Below are 18167 nucleotides of genomic sequence, written 5' to 3'. Positions count from 1 at the left end.
AAAGGGGGGAACAGGGAGCGTTTGGGAAGAAACGTGATTTCAGCGCTTCAGCATCCTGTGTTAAGGCTGGCGGCAAATATCCAGAAGGAGATTCTGAACTGTGAATGTGAACAGAAGGGCTGAGAGATCTGTGACTCATCTGCACAGAGATGATAATTAAAGCAGCATGATTTTAGGAGGCTGCTGAGCAATAGGGAAGAGGTTGCAGAAAAGGGGAGAGTTGAGGATAGAGCTCCCTGGGACTGTCGCAGTTGAGACAGCCATAATGGGAGATTTTTTGAGCAGCTCAGTGGAAAGAGAGTCATGGAAATAGCATATTTTGGGATGGTTACTTAGAAATACAGATTAAAATACTGTTAAAATAAATTTTAACAGTGTCTGTGTAATATTAAAAATTAATTTTGTGTGGCAGCAGCCAAGGGTTACCTGTGCAAGCACTGGGTGTTGTATAGCTCAGAGGAGCTTGCTATTGCATTTTAGTTAGGTAAGAGACAGAAGAAAGGTATTTACTTTCCCCTTCTCTCTGTTCCAAACATTTGTAATTTTCAGTGTCCCCAAGGCCCATACCTTTTGTATCCAATGACCTGCTAGACCTCTTAAAATATAAGATGCTGGAAAGCACATGAGGAAACTGCTGGCTCTGTCATGCTCTTATTTCTTAGCATGTTGCCAGTGGAGAATGTTACCTGCTTACCAGCTTCTGTAGCTTTTGGGGCACTTAATTTTTTTTTATTCCTTGTACTTTTAAAGGGGAGTTGAAGGAGGGGGTTGAACAGAGCTGTATATCTGTCAGTTTGTGCTCTATTATTCCACTAATTACCCAGACATACCTGTAATAACAGTCTAAGCAGGGTTCCATAAAATCCATCAGTTTTCTAATCATCATGCTCTACAGAACACAGCATTTTGTTGTATCAAACCATACCCTGGGCTGCTTCAGAAGCAGGTCAAGGAAGGTGATTCCCCCACTCTACTCTGTTCTTGTGAGACCCCACCTGCAGTGCTGCATCCAGCTCTGGAGTCCCTGTGTAAGAGGGATGTGGATCTATTGGAACAACTCCAGAGGACATCACAAAGATGATCAGGAGGCTGGAGTGCCTCTGCTATGGAGACAGGCCAAGTGAGCTGGGATTGCTCAGCCTGGAGGACAGTGCTCCAGGGAGGCCTTAAAAGCTGGCTTCCAGTGCCTAAAGGGGGCTACGAAAGAGCTGGAGAGGGACTGTTCACAAGGGAATGTAGTGACAGGACAAGGGGGAATGGCTTTAAACTGAAAGATGACAGTTTTAGATTAGACATTGGGAAGAAATTTTTTTGTGTGAGGGTGGTGAGGCACTGCCACAGATTTTGTGGATGCCCCATCCCTGGCAGTGTTCAAGGCCAGGCTGAATGGGGCCCTGAGCAACCTGCTCTAGTGTCCCTGCTCATGACAGTGGTATAGGAACTAGATGATATTTAAGGTCTCTTCCAGCCCAAACCATTCCAGGATATCATTTAAGTCTACTCTTTCAAGGCTGTCATTGTTTATTCCTGTCATCAGCTGTATTAGATATATTTTCCATGTATTTCCTGATTAGTGAAAGGCTCAATGAATTCAATCTGTCTTATCCTTGTACCTGTTTGGAAACTATGTACCAATGCCTTTGTCTGAGAAAAGTGATAAAGGATAATAATGAATGAGACTAAAGGTTATAAAATTTTTGCCACTTTCACATGTTGGCCGAGCTTTAGACTTTGTCATCATTATTGTTGAGAACTTCTGTGAGAACCTTCAGTGACTACTCCAGCAAACCTCAGTCTTGTGGCTTATCCTTTATTACAAGAATAAATTCTTGTTATAGCTGAATTGGGCAGAATTCAAACCAAATTCAAACCAAATGAGCCCTTCTAGAGCCAAAGGCAAATTCCCTAGACCTAGTGACACTTGAACAGGCACCTTGAAGCCAGAACAATTTACTTTGCAGTACTGAGACTGAAGGGGCTGGAAGTTATGATCTGGGCATTCTCAAGTTAATTATTTTTTATTGTTGCTAAGTAGCAAGACCGACAGATCATCCATTTGACTTACACTGCTATTAAAGTATTCAGTTACAGTTTTAATCAAATTGAGAAGCAAAGGGATTTAAAGGATGATTTGGCTTAATTCCAACCAATGGCTGCATTCCTCAAGAGAGTTTTATGCCAAAGGTTTGGCAATTCATGACAGTCTGAAACCTCTTTTAAGCAATCATGTAATTAATTATTTTTGTTACAAATAGAAAACTTGAGTTGCGTAGCTTAGAATATTTTACATGACTTGAAAAACAATGGTGACAACAATTCTATCAGACATGTTTTTAAGCAGTAGGTAAAACCTAGCTGGTGCCCTCTTAAAACTAGACATGGAAGATGAGTGGGATTTCTCATGCATTTTCCAGGTAATTTTATTATTACTTTTAAAATGGTGTTCCTTACACAATTACCTGCATTTCTATCTGCAACCTATTGGAAAAAAACAGTGCAATGTTCACAAACATACACATGTATATTGGCTTCCTGTAAATTCAGTTGGACTGCAGAGAAAAGTAAATGAAGAAGTGAAGAAGCTCCACCACAGCATCTTAAAAGCTACCCAGAAAATTAATGATTTCATGGCAAGCTCTTGCTCTACACAAGTTGCTCCACTTGAATTATTAACACAGCCTTCTTTTTTAGGCAATGCTACTATCATAGGTATTTACAAAGGACATTTTTGGGTTAAAATGTTACCTGACAATTGTGACATTTGGGATTTGTTCCTGAAAATCATGTAGTCTGCTTCTATAGCAGTTCTGCCTAGGAATTTGCCTTGCCTTATAGGAAAAAATAAATTTGGATGGCTACATATATGTGAGCAACTAAGGGATTCTTCTGAACAAGAAAATAAAATTAAAGGAGTCTATGCTGTCTCTTGGGTACTCTGATCTAAGGATTGCTAGAAATTCTGAAATGTTGGTAAAAGATTTAATATAGATATTTCTGCTTTTCTCCCTTTTTGTATCCATTAACTGTTTCTATGTATATATTTCATTTTTTGAACTAGCGTAATTTTATTCTGAAGTAAAGTATGGAGTTGTCAGGAACTTAAGACTGCCAAGAAGAGTGCAGTGCATCAGCTGCCTGGAATACATTGCAAAACCATGAATAATAATAATAGTTGTAATAGTGATAATAATGATGGAAAGTTTTAAGATTATAGCCTGCAAGTATCCTGAGAGAAGTGTTTGACAGGTAATTGCAATAGGTAATTTGACAGGTTGCCAACCTGGACTTGTAAACCAGATCATATAGATGCAAAAATAGAAATGTTTTCTGTGGAATATTTTTCCCACAGTTACAGTACTGCAGAGCTGCATGAACATTTATCTGTGGGACATGGGAGCAGTAGGGTGAGTTGGCTGTCTATATCTCAGTTCTTCACATTTTGAGTTGAGATTTAATCAATGTGGGTGCAAAGAAAACAAAGAACAAGAAAAATACTAGTGTAATTAGCTGATCCCATTTCCCACTTCTGTGAGATACTAAGACAAATGTTTAAAAAGAAGGTGGTAATGCTGAGGATAGAAGAAGAAAAAAAGAAAAGGAAAAATAAAGCATCAGAAACACTGCTATATCGTCTCATGTCTGATTTGTTCCAGCAATGTCTGGGGTGGGATGGGTGAGATGTGTACATTTTGGAGTGTTGTCACCAGTCAGTGCTGTTTGACTCAGTTTAATTTAAACATCCTTAGCAGTTACTCCTTATGACATCATGGTAAGATCTGTGCAGATAGAACTTTTTTTGTAGAGGCCATGTGAAGTTTTGATTATGAAGGTCAGAACTTCTGGAAGAAATAAGTAGTGCCTCTCAGATACAGTATAGTGTAGGTCCTGCTTATCTCTTAAAATTAGGTTTTGAAATTATACTGGGATTGAAAATGCAGAAGAACCCTTTACTTGATTTTTGGGGTTTGTTCATGGTTCTCTTATCTTCCTCCCTTTTTGCTTTCTTTTTTTCTTCCAATTTTGGAGCTCTTGTTTCTCTTTTTTTAGGATTTTAGCCTAATTCCAGCTGGGTGACAAAGGTCCCTTTTTGCTGTATTTATGCACTAGGAGGCACTGGAAAGAGTTACCATGAAGATCTGATATTAGTCATAAAGTTGTTCCATCGTATTTTCCTTTCATTTCTCTCCTTTTTCTTGTGGATGATACTCTGCCATTTTTCTCCCTTAAAGTACTAATGACAAATATTCGACTACATCTTCAAGAAATGTAAATTAACACAACTTCTTTTTTTTTCTTTATTAACAATGTGTGTCATTAATGTTTTAGAAAATAATCATAATTAGAAGATAACCATACAGTGTTTCAGCTGAAGTTTGGTTTGGTTGGTTAGAAGATCACATAACCTAGCTATACTTACAGTATGGCAGTGTATATATGTGCAAAGTTCAGAGAAGTAACAGGTAGAAGTAATATATCTATCCTTCTTGCTGTAACTGTGCCTTTCAGTTCAGGGATAACCACAGTATTGGGTTAATTAAGTGAATAGCAAATTTTTAGCTTGTGTAGGAGTAAAGCTTGGTTGCAGATTTTTGTGTGTATTCTTGCTTTTCTAAAGTAGAAAAAAGTTGATGTTAAACTTGCATATGATCTGTTTCTTACCTTAATTGCAATGTTTTGATATCCTAGTTAAACAGATATTAAAGAAAATCTTTCAGGAGGAATATATAGGCTTGTATGGGAGAAAAAGGCATTCTCCAGGTGTGGGTGGTATGCTACTAAGAATAAAAATTTATTTCTAATTGCATAGTTAGAGACTTTTTATAGTTCTCAAGTGCTTAAAGCTCTTTTAGGTGAAATGAAATGGGTATGAAAAAGCAATAACTGTAAATGGTAAAGGCCCCCAGTAATAAGCAGGCAGTCTACCATTCCACCCAAGGGAATTGTGGAGGGTGGCACAGTTGTCTGCAGAAAGTGTCATGTGGCTGTTGCTCCTGAATCTCCTGAAGCAGATTCAGCCCTCATCTCCAGGGATGGCTGCAGGAAGTGGAAACAAGCTGCAGGGATCAGCTTGGTGACCTTTCCCTAGGTTTCTTTCAATCCTAGACTTCAGGGCTGCTCTGGGGTATACTGTCATAGTTTTTGCCATCCCTGTACATTTCTCAGAGTTCATGCTTGAATTATGTTCAGTTGGCTGTCTTTCATGTATGGAAAAAGTGTATTTTGGAATTGTTTTTTGTACCTAAGTGTTGCATTTGCTGTTCTCCAGTCTTTCTGTCTTTTATGGTTTACTGAATTGTTAATTTTTCTCTTGTCTGAATGTGAAGATGTATTATCAACAATATGCTGTTGCAATATGATGAACTTGTTTAGCAATTCCTCTCCACAGACCCTGAATTTGTAGGGAATTGTGTGTTGAGGAGAGAGATTCAGGGTTAATCTATTCATAGACTGGATGCCTGAGAAATCTTCCACTTGTTTTACTATCTTTTGTGGATTCAGAAATATTTTAATTTTTTCATATGTAGTCTTGGCTTGTCAGGAAAAAGCTTATTTCTTTAGCTTCCTTTATGATTGTGGGGGAAGTTTCAATTCAAGGATTTGCGAGTATTTCTCTGTTATTCACTGCTTTCTTGTTTGTAGTAAAGCCCTACAGCATTTGAGAATCCAGAATTCTTCCCTTAGTAGTGAGACATCTCAAACAGTGTCCTCTTTAAACAAACTGCTTAAACTTATAGTAAACTCTTCCTATTACCAATAAAACTATTGTCTGCTTAAAAACACTTTTTTTCCTTTAATATAAATGTTGCAATCTCTTCCTGCTATTTTTGCAAAATGATTCATAAGTAACCATGCAGAAAATAGATGTATCCAGATTGAAAATGTTACATGCCCTCCCACAAATAACAATGAAATGTGTGTTTTGCTACTAAGATTACAAACACTTCATTGATGTCGGCATATCATGAAATGTGTTAGATTTTCTTTCCAGCTATACTTACTGGCAAATGTTTCCTGAATGCCAACAGCTGTTATGAGGAAAAAGCTCCCTGATCAAACCTGCTGCTTCTGCATAGGTGGCTTTATATAAAGCTTAAGAAAACATTGGCTTTTCTTGCCTAGTAACCCTTGGAGTGTTTCATGGATTAAAAGTTCTGTATTTTTGAAACAGTTGCATATAAAAAAGTTGGTTTTCTGGCAGGATAATCTGGTTTTAAAATGAAACATGAGAACTTAGTCACATTTTTAGTTTGGTTTGGTAGATAGGATATAAAGCATGTGTTCTAAACAGAGCTTGCAGTAATTACCACAAAGTTACAGCACCTGAATGAACTTAAGAGTGGTTCTTTCACCAATATTGGCTGTATTTCATGTGCTCTCTGCCTTGATAATTCAATTTCCTTATATCCTTTGAGATTCTGGCCTGTCAGAAAAACTTTTGCAGTCCCAGCCTCCCATCTGTTGATCTTGCTTATGGAAGCTGCCTCACATCATGTGCATGAGGTAACCAGAATGTACAGGCATTCCCAACAGGCTGTGTGTGCCTCAGGTTTCCTGTGTGCTGTGTGTTTTTGGGGCTTCTCCTCCCTCCTGTTCAGGATGTTTTATAAACAATCAACTCCTCTTCCCCCTCCCACCAAGATTTTCCTTCCCTTCTTCAGCAGTGTGCAAAACTGTCACTTCAGCTCAGCAAGAATTGTTCATCTCAGTCACTTAAGGCTGTTGCTGGTATCTCTGTTTTCCTGTGTTACCACAGGACATTTTTGTCCATGCCCTTGTGTGGTAGACATGTGACTAACTGGTGCGTGCCAAAAACATGTAAAGTGGAGAGGGTGTTCTCTGTCTCAAGGGAGGAAGCAATGAGAACTAATGAATAGATATAAACATTTACAAGTATTTCCCTTCCTTTCAGTGGTATCTTCACACTTTCTTTCCATTCTGTCTTTGAAATATTTTGTTTTATCCTAAAGACTACTCATTTTGGTTCAGTTCTTCTAAGGATAAGTCAAGGAAGGGAAAATGATTGGACCAATTTAACCTGCTTTTTCTGCTTTACTTTTTCAGGATTGCACAGTATATGAAACAGAGAACAAAATTCTTCATGTGGTGAGTAGTATTTGGATTTCTGATAACAAAGTTTGTATAGACCACATAGAACTTAAGAGCTGTGTGTTTTGTGCTTTTTGTATGTAGTGCCAGTTTGATAACTAACTGGACTGGGTATGACTGAGTGAATTTATGGAACTACTTGTGAGTAGGTCAGGAGCTTTGAAAGGGTTTGTGTTCGTCTGGCCCAGGTCCATCTGTTATTTGTAAACCATGATTAGAAGAGTAATGTTTTAAAAAGGCAGTTTTTGGAGAGATATGATTGCTAGGCTTCTATGTGTGGTGGGTCTAGTAGTCACCCCAGGATACTTTGAAATCATTTATGTTTGTGTTAGTGATATAGCTTAATTTATACAGCTTTATTCCTCATAGGAGCCTGGAGATAGCCTAATGATAGGAAAATTAATGCAGTGTTTCCTTTTGAATTCTCAGCATAAATACAATAGTCTCTTCAGAGAATCTTTAGTGCTATTTATGTTAGATAAAGCAGATTAAAGTTATTAGGGCATCAGAAAACATGATGAGTTTGAAGGCTAGTACAGAGAGAGTCAAAAGCTTGAGTAAACCTTGTCTGAGAGCTGCACCCAAATTTTAGGTAATCAATTGTGTTTCATGTTGTGGCTGAGCTTTAGTGAGTATTAAGTTAACCCACAGCTTGTTTCTAAAAGTTAGAAGTGAAGATAATCTCTTTAAGGGTGAGTAATGAATTAGTTTTATTTCACATTCGTGTAGGTTTGGATATCTTACTGTTCTTATTACCAGAGTTTAAGCAACAAAATACTGCATTTCTTTAGGTGAGCTTCCCAGAAAATGTTGAAATACTTACTTTTTGTTATTTATTTTATTCATAGTGTACCCATATGAAATGCTTGGCAGGCTGAATTCTGTAAGCTTTTGATGATTTGGTTTCACAGTGATGTGGAATAAAAAGTCTCCTTGTATTTTTAAGTTTCACTGACATTTTTTCAGGTGTGAGACATAAAGAATTAGCAAATTTAGTGAGGCTGACATCATCATCTAGGCTAGGCTAACCTCTGCAAGTATTTAAGTAATAACATGTTTTATTACATAATCAAAGCAAAAATTGAAGTGCTATAGGTTTGAAGTCTGTATATATAGCCTGGTTTCCAGAGCATGCTTGTCTGCTGTAAGAGCTGAGAGTTCTGAAATCTTTTATATACACTATATGCCTTTTACAAATTGGCAGAAAGGATTGTATAGGAAGCTTCCAGAATTTAGAAATGAGGAAGCATCACTTTATATAGCCATCAACAGACAATTTTGAAGAAACTGAGAGGGATTAATTTAAGATACATGAGAGCACAAAATCGAGACAGGTTTCAAAAGTTATCTTACAACATTCAGACTCTTGTAAGTTTTTTTCTTTAGTTTGCAGTAACTTCATTGTGGTCACTGGTGGACATAGATGTAACAAACTTCTGTGATTGCTGCTCAAGCTTGAAAAGAAACATGAGCACAAACAGAGTGTTGAATGTCTTTGTGAAGCCGTGGGTTAAAAATGACCCTACATGGATTAAACAGGACTAACAATATATGACAAGTAACTCGGATAATTTCTGACCATGTTGCACATCAGCTGGTCAGTGGGATTTGATTGGGACTGGGTCAGGGGGAAAGGCTGACCAAAAGCAATTGGAGAAAGAGGTTAATCTGTGACTAAATAATTAAACCATGGCATTTGGTATCATTTTCAGTTTGAAAGGTAGATTTTAACATGTGCAGGTGCAAAGGTTGATTATAGAATTGGAATTAAAAGCAGTCACAGCTCCCTCTAACCCTTTTCCTTGGAAGACAGGAAAAGGTGTTGTGGATTTAGCCTGTCAGATAATCTGAAGGGAGCAATTCAAGAGTAAAAATAAGGTTCTCTGATACAAGAAGAATAGCAGTAAATGGTGGAGAAGGCACAGAAGGAACCTTGAGTAAGAAATACTGGGAAAACTACGAAGGATTGAGAGGACATGTACATGGATGTTGTAGGAGGGAAAGTAAATTCTCTCTTAAAATTCCAAGATCACACTATTCCTAGTCCATTTTCAGAGTCCATTTCCCATCTGAAGTGGTGTTTGACCAGCATCCCATCCAGCTGTCCTTGAATGAACAGATACAAAGCTGTGTTTGCTGAGGTGACTTAGACAAGAAGTTGATTTCAAACCTGTGGGCTCATCCCATGTAATTTCATGTACCACTTTCTCTTCATGACACAAGGAAACAAATTTCTCAAAAAATTGAAAGGAAATTATTAACAATGAATTAGCATTTCATGCAGTTAGCATAAGGAAATTTTTATTTCAAGGTATTGTTCTTATTAAAGATTGAATTAAAATTTTAGGAAATCCTTCTTACATAAGTAAAATAGAACTAGAGCTATGGAAATGTAAAAAAGAATATAACTTAAAGGACAATTATGTACTCTTACTTGTCAGGACACCACAATATTTACCACCTTAGGAGCAGACTATTAGATCAAAGTAGTAGATTCTTGTGTTCTGGGTTGAGCATCTCCATTGTCCATGGAACAGAAAGAAGGTTTTTTTTGACTCATGCTGTGGTTCAAGGGCTGAAGCTCTGTGAGCACAGATCTCCTGTGGGGATGCTGCCCTGTTTTCCCTGGAGTGAGCCTGCTTTGTGTCAAATAGGGGAGCAAGAGGGTGTGTGGGCACAGTGGGGATGTGAGACCATCCTTCTCCTGCAGTGCATGCAAGGAAACCTTTCAAGTTAACCCATCACTGAGTCTTCATGGCTGCCTCTAAAGCACAGTGAAGTAGGCAAGGTCCTCAAATGACTGATTGGTTTGCTTTAATTAGGTAAGCCCAAAACATAGTTCATGTGCTCATAGTCTAACAGCACTGAATTTTTTGCAAACCAAATGAATGCCCTCTTTCCTTCAGAAGTGGGTGAACATGTGGAGATTGCTGAATCACCGTGTCCACAGATAGCATGTTTCAGATGTCAGGTAATGCATTCACATGTTAGCTTTCCAGGATTTTCACTTTAAGAAATGGTATTTTGTGGAGACAGAACTCAATAGCTTCAGCTTATATTCAAGGAAGAAATATTTTTGTTTGCTCCAAGCAATTTGAGTTTCAAATGCTTTAAAAAAGCATTTTGATTGTCACTTAGGGTATTAGGTTAGGCAGTAAACTAATCTGTGTTATTCAAGTAAACACGTAAAATGTATCTAAAGGAAAAAGGCCTGATTGAAAAAATATTAAGTTTTAGGATGAAATTACCTACTTGAACTTGTTTATTTCTTCTAAATGGAATTTCAAAGTGTATCTGGGGAAAACGTCTTTTTTTTTAATTTTTTGTCCTGGAATTGTAGAAGTGTTGAAAATACTACTTCAAAGACAAATACATTTCTTAAAGTTTTGGGTTTTTTTTTCTGTGACTTCATTCAAAGAAGGACTTGGTTTTGTGGAATAAGAAGCATAAAACCATGCATAAATAATGTGTTGGGTTTTGCTCATTAAAATTCTGAAATATTCATTAATAAAGAGAAATGCTTCGTATTTCTGCCACTTCATTTCTCAGTATGTTTTTTCCCAGCTAGATTTTACTAAATAAGCAATATAATAAATAGATAGTTAAATAATACTACTAATAATTTCTTGATATAAACAGAAAGGAAATAGCACTAGAAAATAATACCAACTGAAGTAGATGGCAGTAGAAAATATTAATTTCAGAAGAACAGGCAGTAATACACAGGGCCTAAATAGGAAAGGATAAGCCATAGGTGTGGTGCTGGCTTCAAAATTGAAAATTAGTATGCACTTGTAAGTTCATATTTAGAATCTTTATATTGATTTAACTTGAAATAATAAAGTATTTGGAAAACTGCTCAGCTTAAAAGGCTAACAGTTTATATCTGCTTCTTTGGGGAATTATATGTTAATTGTTGCAAAATTGTAACTGAAGCTTTAAAATACTTGAAGAATAATTCATTGATTCCATCCAGTTGTTCAAGGCTGTATTTGATGGAAATATCCAGTTCAAATTAATCCATGTGAATCAGTAGAGTATTAAAGGGAGAGCAAAGCTAGAAGAACTAATTATAGAAAGTAGAAGCCAGGCTTCAGTCAGATTAATAATAAGTTTTAGCTGAAAAATTTTAATAATTTTTATTTTAACTTTTTTAGTTTAATTCCACAAGAAAAGAAGACTGTTTTCCTAAGGAGTTTCACTTTTTTAAAATTAGGCTGCATTTCCTGCAAAGAGAAAGTACAATTTTTTTGAGCTGGAAAACTGTAGAAAGTGAGCTGCAGAGGGAAGCTAATATTCAGAAGTTTTTTTCAAAAGCAAATGAGCCATGTAAATTTAAAAGGAGTTACTAAGTTGAAAAAGAGAAAATAAGCAAGGGATCAGAATGTTCTCTTTTTCCAAGAGCCTTTTTGAAACCACAGTGATGATAATTTGCTCCTGCCCACTGTATTTGAATATTTGTTATAGAAATATAATGGACTAAAAATACCTTGTCAAAGGTATCATTTTTATAGTGTTAAAAAAAAAGAAAAAGTAACCACCTTCTGCCTTTCAAGAGTCTATACCTTGTAAATTGAACTGAAGAAGCTTCAGTTTTATAGAAGCTTCTCTTTTTGCAGCCAAAAGCAGGTGTAGTTCACCATTTAAACTTGATATATTCACCCGTGCATGTTCAGGCCCACTTGGTTTTAAGACTGCTGGAGTTACTGATGCGTCCTGTACAATGTAACAATAGTTTTGGACTAAAATTAATTGGTTAATAATTATTTGGTTTGGCTTAATTAATTAGACTTCATTCATCTTAGATGGCTTTAACTAACTAAACAGATTAACCTTAACATTACCTGGACATCTTTTTGCACTGTCAGTCTTGAAAGTCCATATGTCTCACTGCTCTCCTATTCCTCACTCAAATGCCATAGGGTGCTGGTGATTTTCTTGTCCTCAGTCCTGGGAACATGTTTAAGACAAGATGTTTCAGTATTGCAAATACTTGGCAAGATAGATTTTAAACTTGGTCACTAGCCTTTATAGAATGAAGGGCAGGGACAAACCTAAGTCTGTTTGCTCAACCAGAAATGCTTGGTGACCCTGGAGCTGCCTGAATTGAGGAGGCAATGGATGGACAGGTTGAGGGAAGGCCCCTGAAGCTGGCCACAGGTGTTTCACTCTGCTGCACACATTTTCCCAGCTCAAACTGAAGTAGCCGCAGAGCATCAGAACAGATGCAAATCTAATTCAGTCACCTTTAGGTTCCCATCCCCCTGGCTGAAAGAAGGAGCAATTGTGGAAAAGCTGTCTGAAATTGGTACCTTACAGTCCAAAAATACAGGTAGAAACTAAGCATTGTCTGTCATTCTTCAGGCTCTGAGGCATAAAGAAGTTGCCTACTGAGGGACACACAATGTTTCCCTTTGAATTTCTACCAAACAACGAGGTGCTGTGTGGTGATATTTTTTGTTCTTCTTTGAATCATTTAGCTTTGCACATAAAGACTGTAGCTTCAATCTGCAATTAAAAGTGTGTCACTTGAATAGAGAGGAGAATTTATTACTGAAGTGCAGTGATGAGTTACTGCAAAAGACAGCTGAAATCATTGCTTTAAGGCTTACAGTGAGAACTGGGACCATGTGACAAAAGGAAAGAGTATAATTATCTGTTGGTTTCTCTCAGGTAATCTTTTATAACTTGCTCTTCCTATGGCCTGGACAAATCCTTTCCCTGTGCATAGATATCTTGCACACTAGGAACTGAGTGCAGCTTGAAAAAGGCTGGGGATTTTTAATGTCCGCTGTTTTTTGTGGGAGCAATTGGATCCTCAGCTTCTTGTGTGTCTTACTGTACCTAATAGTGCATTGCAGCAAGCAGCCAACACTTACAAAGGATAAAGGATCCTGATCTCATTTACAATGTTTTCATAATCAGAAGTGTAGTTTTACAACGCATACAAAGATAACAACCATTAGAGAGAAAAGGTGCCTACCATCTGATTTTAGCAGAAGTAAAATACATGCCTGTGATGCAGATTGTCCTGAATAATTCTGCTGAGAAATAAGGTGTTCATAAATTATTATTAACAAAATGAGTAGAAGAAGTGCAGTGTTTGAGTGCTTTGCCATGTGGCAGTATCTTTGCCTTGGAAGGCCCTGATCCACTGAATAGGTTGAAGTTTTTTTTCCTTATGAGTGCTTCATGGGGAGGAAGCATCTTCCATGTGAACAGACTGTTCTGTTCATACACTGGTTTATGCTCATTAGTATTTACCAACACAAACTGTGAATTAGATATTCCTGAGAGTCAAGGCAAGGGAAAATGCAGTATTTTACCTGTGTCAGCCTTTGGACATGTTTCCACTGAGGGCCTACATACCCTGCCTTTGCAGTGGGCAGAGAATATCTGCTCTGTGTGTGCTCCTTGCTGTCCTGGCTCTCTCTGGACAAGTTCAGAGGTCATGAAAATTTGTCTTAAACATACACCAAATAGATACCTGATCCTACTTCTAGTTCAACTCTTCAACCAAGGAATATTTAATACAAATATTTAAATGTACAATCATTTATAGGGATAATGTGCTGCAGTGGGAATATCTAGGAAAGCTGTGAGACCCAAAAGACAGTAGTCTTTTAGAAATGCTTTGAGGCATATGGCAGATTTTTTATCCTAGCAACTTAGTGATTTTGGCACCCAGTATTCCCAGAGCTCCTCTTGGGGAATATTCACACCAGCTGGTTTTAGGATTTCAACCAGTGTAATTGTGCTGGAATGCTGATCACCATAGGCATTACTGTATAGACTCTCCTGGGGAGGCAGAGGGAGAGCAGCTGCTCCAAGGGGCTGTTTAATGCATCTCAGCTTAGGCTCCTGTTCCATGCCATGCTGGACTTGCCTGACTCCTCTCCTGTCCCCATCATCTGTCAAGGCAGCTGGGAACGTGTTTTTTAGTGAGGAGCCACATCGGCGAAATGTCATACCTTGTCGTAGGTGGGAGGAACACTCCTTTTCTGTGTGTTTTGCCATCTGTCTGCAATGCAACAGTTGGAAATTGGAGAAAAAAATAAATTCACTATAAACAGAAGTTTCTCTGAAATTGCTAAGAACTCCATACATTTAATGGGTTTATAGAAAGAATAGGTGGATGAATACAACTCTAAAGAGATATGAAAAACTCCATTTTCATCTGCAGAGAATAATTTATAATGTGGGTCTCTTCACTTTGAATAAAGAGCTGAGTGCTCTGTAATTTTTTTAAGCAATTTTTCAATAATTGTCAGTGCAGTTTCAAGATGGAAATAGAAATAACATGCCAACACTGTATTTAAAAACACAAATAAACAGAAATCTAAGCTTTTATTTTTATTATGTAATTTTATATAATTTTACCTTTTAAAAGTGTCAGCTCCAAGCCATTTTCATGTGTCCAAAATCCATTAAAAATGTCCAAATTTCAATAAAATTCTCTTTTTCACTTTTTTGTACTTCAGGTAAAGCACAAACCATTCTTAACCCCCTTAATAATTACTGAATGTCCTTTGTTCAGTAATTATTCTGCATCATGAAAAAGTAGAAGGGTGGTGTATGTGGGCTGTCCTTGAAGGTATTATTTTTTCTGGAAAAAGGTCATGTTGGTAATATAAATTTTGTTATATTTTCTGTTTGATTCTGATTTGCTTATTCACCCTGAAACATTATTACTCAGTAAAATAATCAATCTGTATACAAACCTGAACTTTCAACTGTTTGTAAACACTTTAAAGAGGATGAAAGTGTACTGGTCTAACAGGATTAAGATGGCACTGCCATTGGTTGAGGTTTTTTGGGGTATTGTTGTTGTTTTTTTCTTGGAATTTTTTTTGAATATGTGGAGTTTTGGGTTTTTTGGTTGGTTTTTTAAGTTTCTATTTTGGTGGGTTTGTTTGTTTTCAATCACTTTTTTTAAATTTTCCTTTTTACATAATATATTTGTAGTTTCCAATTTGGAATTATAATGGTGACTTGGCAGGAGGTTATATCCAGTTTTATATTACTTTTCCATAGCATTGCTGTAAATTTTTTTTACTGTAAGAACTATATATTGGAATCTTGGAAGATTGATGGGTGCAACAGTTGTGTATCAGTCATTGGAGGAGACTGGTTAGCTTTCATCTTTTGAATTTCAGAGCAGTTAAGCTGGTTCTTAATTGCTTTTGGAGGTGCCCATGGTTTTGGGACCAGAAGAATGTCCTAATCCCTGAATTTGCTGACAAAAGATGCATTGGAAACCTGAACATGGAAATCATTTAAAGCTGCTGACAGGGAACTTCCTGGAAAATGTTGAAACTCTCAAAAATCACTTTCTTACAGAGGATGATAGGAAAGCCTCGCAGCTTTCCTGCTTCTGAGAGGAGGTTGTTCAGGGAGTGAGAGATCAGGAGATAAAACAGTACCAGTTTCACAGTCTCAGCCTTTTAATTTTTTCTGTCTTGCTGCAGAGGCTGCCAACAATAACTGGTTTAAGAGTTATCCCATTGTGAAGTGGTGATTTATTGTAATCTTCATGTGTGCAATAGTAAATCGTGTTTGGCAGCTGTAGAACATGAGAAACGCGGTCCAAAGACAATTAGCATGTTTTATAGAATAAACTTCAGAGTTAATGGGAGTTACCTGTCATCATTAAGAGCCTGATTTTCATCTGTGCTGAACAGCTGCACATTCAGTGGAAATTAGTGGGCTTTGAGGCACTTACTGTCTTTGCAAAAGCTGTGGGTAGGGTGGGGTTTGGGGCTCAGCACACATTCCCTGTGAGTGCATGGGAACCCCTCTTTGTCTCTTCTCAGATACAAAAGCATTTGCCTCCTGTTCTTCCCTGGTCTGGTGCTGTTAGTTCAGGGTCATCACAGATAATGTATTTGGTATTGTATTGCTGCCTGAGGCCTTTCCCCCTTCGCCTTGTATGTACTTGAAAAACATGGTGATTTAAACTGTGTATTGACATTCAAATAGTTAGTAATGGTGTGCTTATTTTGACATTTTCTCTTCTTTTTTTTTTTTTTTTTCCCACTAGTGTAAAACTCTCTCTGGCGTCTGTGATCACATTATCTCGCTCTCTTCTGATCCACTGGTTTCCCAGTCTGCCCATCTTGAAGTGATCCAGCTTACAAACATCAAGCCAAGTGAAGGGCTGGTAAGAAGTACGCAGTTAATCAAACCCATCATCCAGGATGAGAAAGTGACATTTTTTTAAAAAATAAGTTGTATACATGAAAATGAATAGGACATTTTAGCCTTGTCTGTTGTAAAGTTTGAAAACAGTTTGATTCCTCATGCTAGTTTTGCTTCTCATGCAGCTGGGCCAACAGGGAAGCAATTCGTAAAGCTGACTGAAGTATGCAGAGTTCAGTGAACAGGGAGAAATTAGTAAGAAGTTCTTGCCATTTATACCAGCTTCTGAAAAATCCATGTTCAGATTGTTCTAGGATCTTGAAGTCTGAAGGGACTTAAATTACTAAGATCAACTCAACCAAGAAGTTTGCGTGGGTTTATGCACAAAACCTGTCAAATTCTGGAAAATGTTTCATAGTATCTCAAGGATATAAAGCTATTTTATAAGTTATTCCAGGGCTTCACAGCACTGCTGATAAGTAACACATCAAATTTTACTGCAAGAATTCTGCATTCTCAATTAGGTGCTTGTAAAGGCTCTTAATGCAGGCTGTGTTTGTTGTTCAAGAGCTGACCATTGATCTCTCTTACTTACTCAAGTATCCCAACACCTTCTGCATGGAAAAAACCAACACTGGTAACAATTCCAGATGTATGACTTTACATCATTAATAATATCTGTTCCCGTAATTTTTGGAGGTAGAAAATAAGGTGTTCAGAATACAGTTAAACATTTTTTGTGTAAAGAAATAGCTTTTGCAACTTCTTCCCAAGCCTATTCTCATTCCATATTCTTGAATAGTCTTGAAGGAGGACTGCTGTACTCTTTGCAGCAGGTTTTTGAAGTTGTCTACATGTTGTAGTTTAGGAGAATATTTTCGTTTGTGGGTTGGTTATTTGCTGGGTTTTGGGTTGATTTGTTTTTCTTGGCAAAGTTGGTATCCCAAGTTATTTAGAGCAATTGTACACTAAATTAATTTTCCATTCTTTTGGAAAATGAGAAAAACCCCAAACACTTGGATAAGTAAATATGGACCTATCCTTTGTTTTAGTCTGTAGTTTGTTTTCCCTTCCTCTTCTGGCTTTATTTTTTATCTCTGAATCCATTTTAAACTTGTCCTTCAGGATTTCAGCTTCTCATGGATTCTCTCCCTCTCTTTCCCTCCCTTTCCCTGTAATTTTAACTCTTCCACCACCTCACTGCAGTCAACCTTTTGAAACCTTTTCTTCTACTGTAATGAGAAAATCTTCTTCCTCTTTCTGTTGACCACCTTTTTAAGAGTGCTGTCTATTTTTATCTGAACTTGAATTTTTTTCTTTCTGTCTTGTGACTGTTTTTTTGTTTTTGTTTTTTTCCCCTTCATTTAAGTCTTTGTGTATGTTGGTATGAAGTCCTAGGGACTAAGAAACGTTGAATGGTATTTTTGTAAATAAGAATGTGTTTCATGGGTCTGTTCCTGCTGGGTAGCTGATGAGAGACTCCCTTTCCCTCTCTGAGTCTCTGTTTTACACCCTCTGTCTGTCTTGTCTGTTTAAACTGGAAACTCTTTGAGGCAGGGCTTTTTCTTTTTATGTATTTGTGAACTGGTTTAGTAGGGTCATGATGTCATTGTCGTAAAAATAATTATATGTATTTTTTAAAAAGGAAAGTAGCAACCATGCAGTGTACAAGCCTTAGAAGGATACGATGCCATTTTGACACAGTCATGTTTTTTCCCCCTTGCCTGCGTGCCACTATTGTGTTGCCTCGGTATTGTGCAGTCTCCTCTAGATTGTGAGCTCTCCAGAGCAGGCACCAAGGATGGGGGATTGGCGCCGGGAGAGTGAAAATCATCCCTTCCCTTTGTGACAGCGCCAGTCTTGCCAACAGATCATCTTTGTCATGTGGTTCTTGGTGCTTTATATGCTTTTGGGTTCTTGGG

The 18167-nt window shown here is 37.4% G+C and overlaps 1 protein-coding gene across 7 annotated transcripts in view; it reads left to right on the top strand.

Moving 5' to 3' along the window:
* The window catches only part of CNKSR2 (connector enhancer of kinase suppressor of Ras 2), a 205760-nt gene that overhangs the window by 67558 nt on the left and 120035 nt on the right, over positions 1–18167 (top strand). For all 7 annotated transcript variants that reach the window (XM_019006570.2, XM_015625115.3, XM_015625107.3 and 4 more), the window contains exons 5-6: positions 7063–7104; positions 16148–16267. In XM_019006570.2, coding sequence (XP_018862115.1) covers positions 7063–7104; positions 16148–16267 — 162 coding nt within the window. The remainder of the gene's footprint in view (positions 1–7062; positions 7105–16147; positions 16268–18167) is intronic.

Source organism: Parus major, chromosome 1, assembly GCF_001522545.3.
Source record: "Parus major isolate Abel chromosome 1, Parus_major1.1, whole genome shotgun sequence".
NCBI classification, from domain to species: domain Eukaryota; kingdom Metazoa; phylum Chordata; class Aves; order Passeriformes; family Paridae; genus Parus; species Parus major.
Note: the sequence above shows the minus strand (reverse complement) of the source record. Positions and strands in the feature narration are given on the sequence as shown.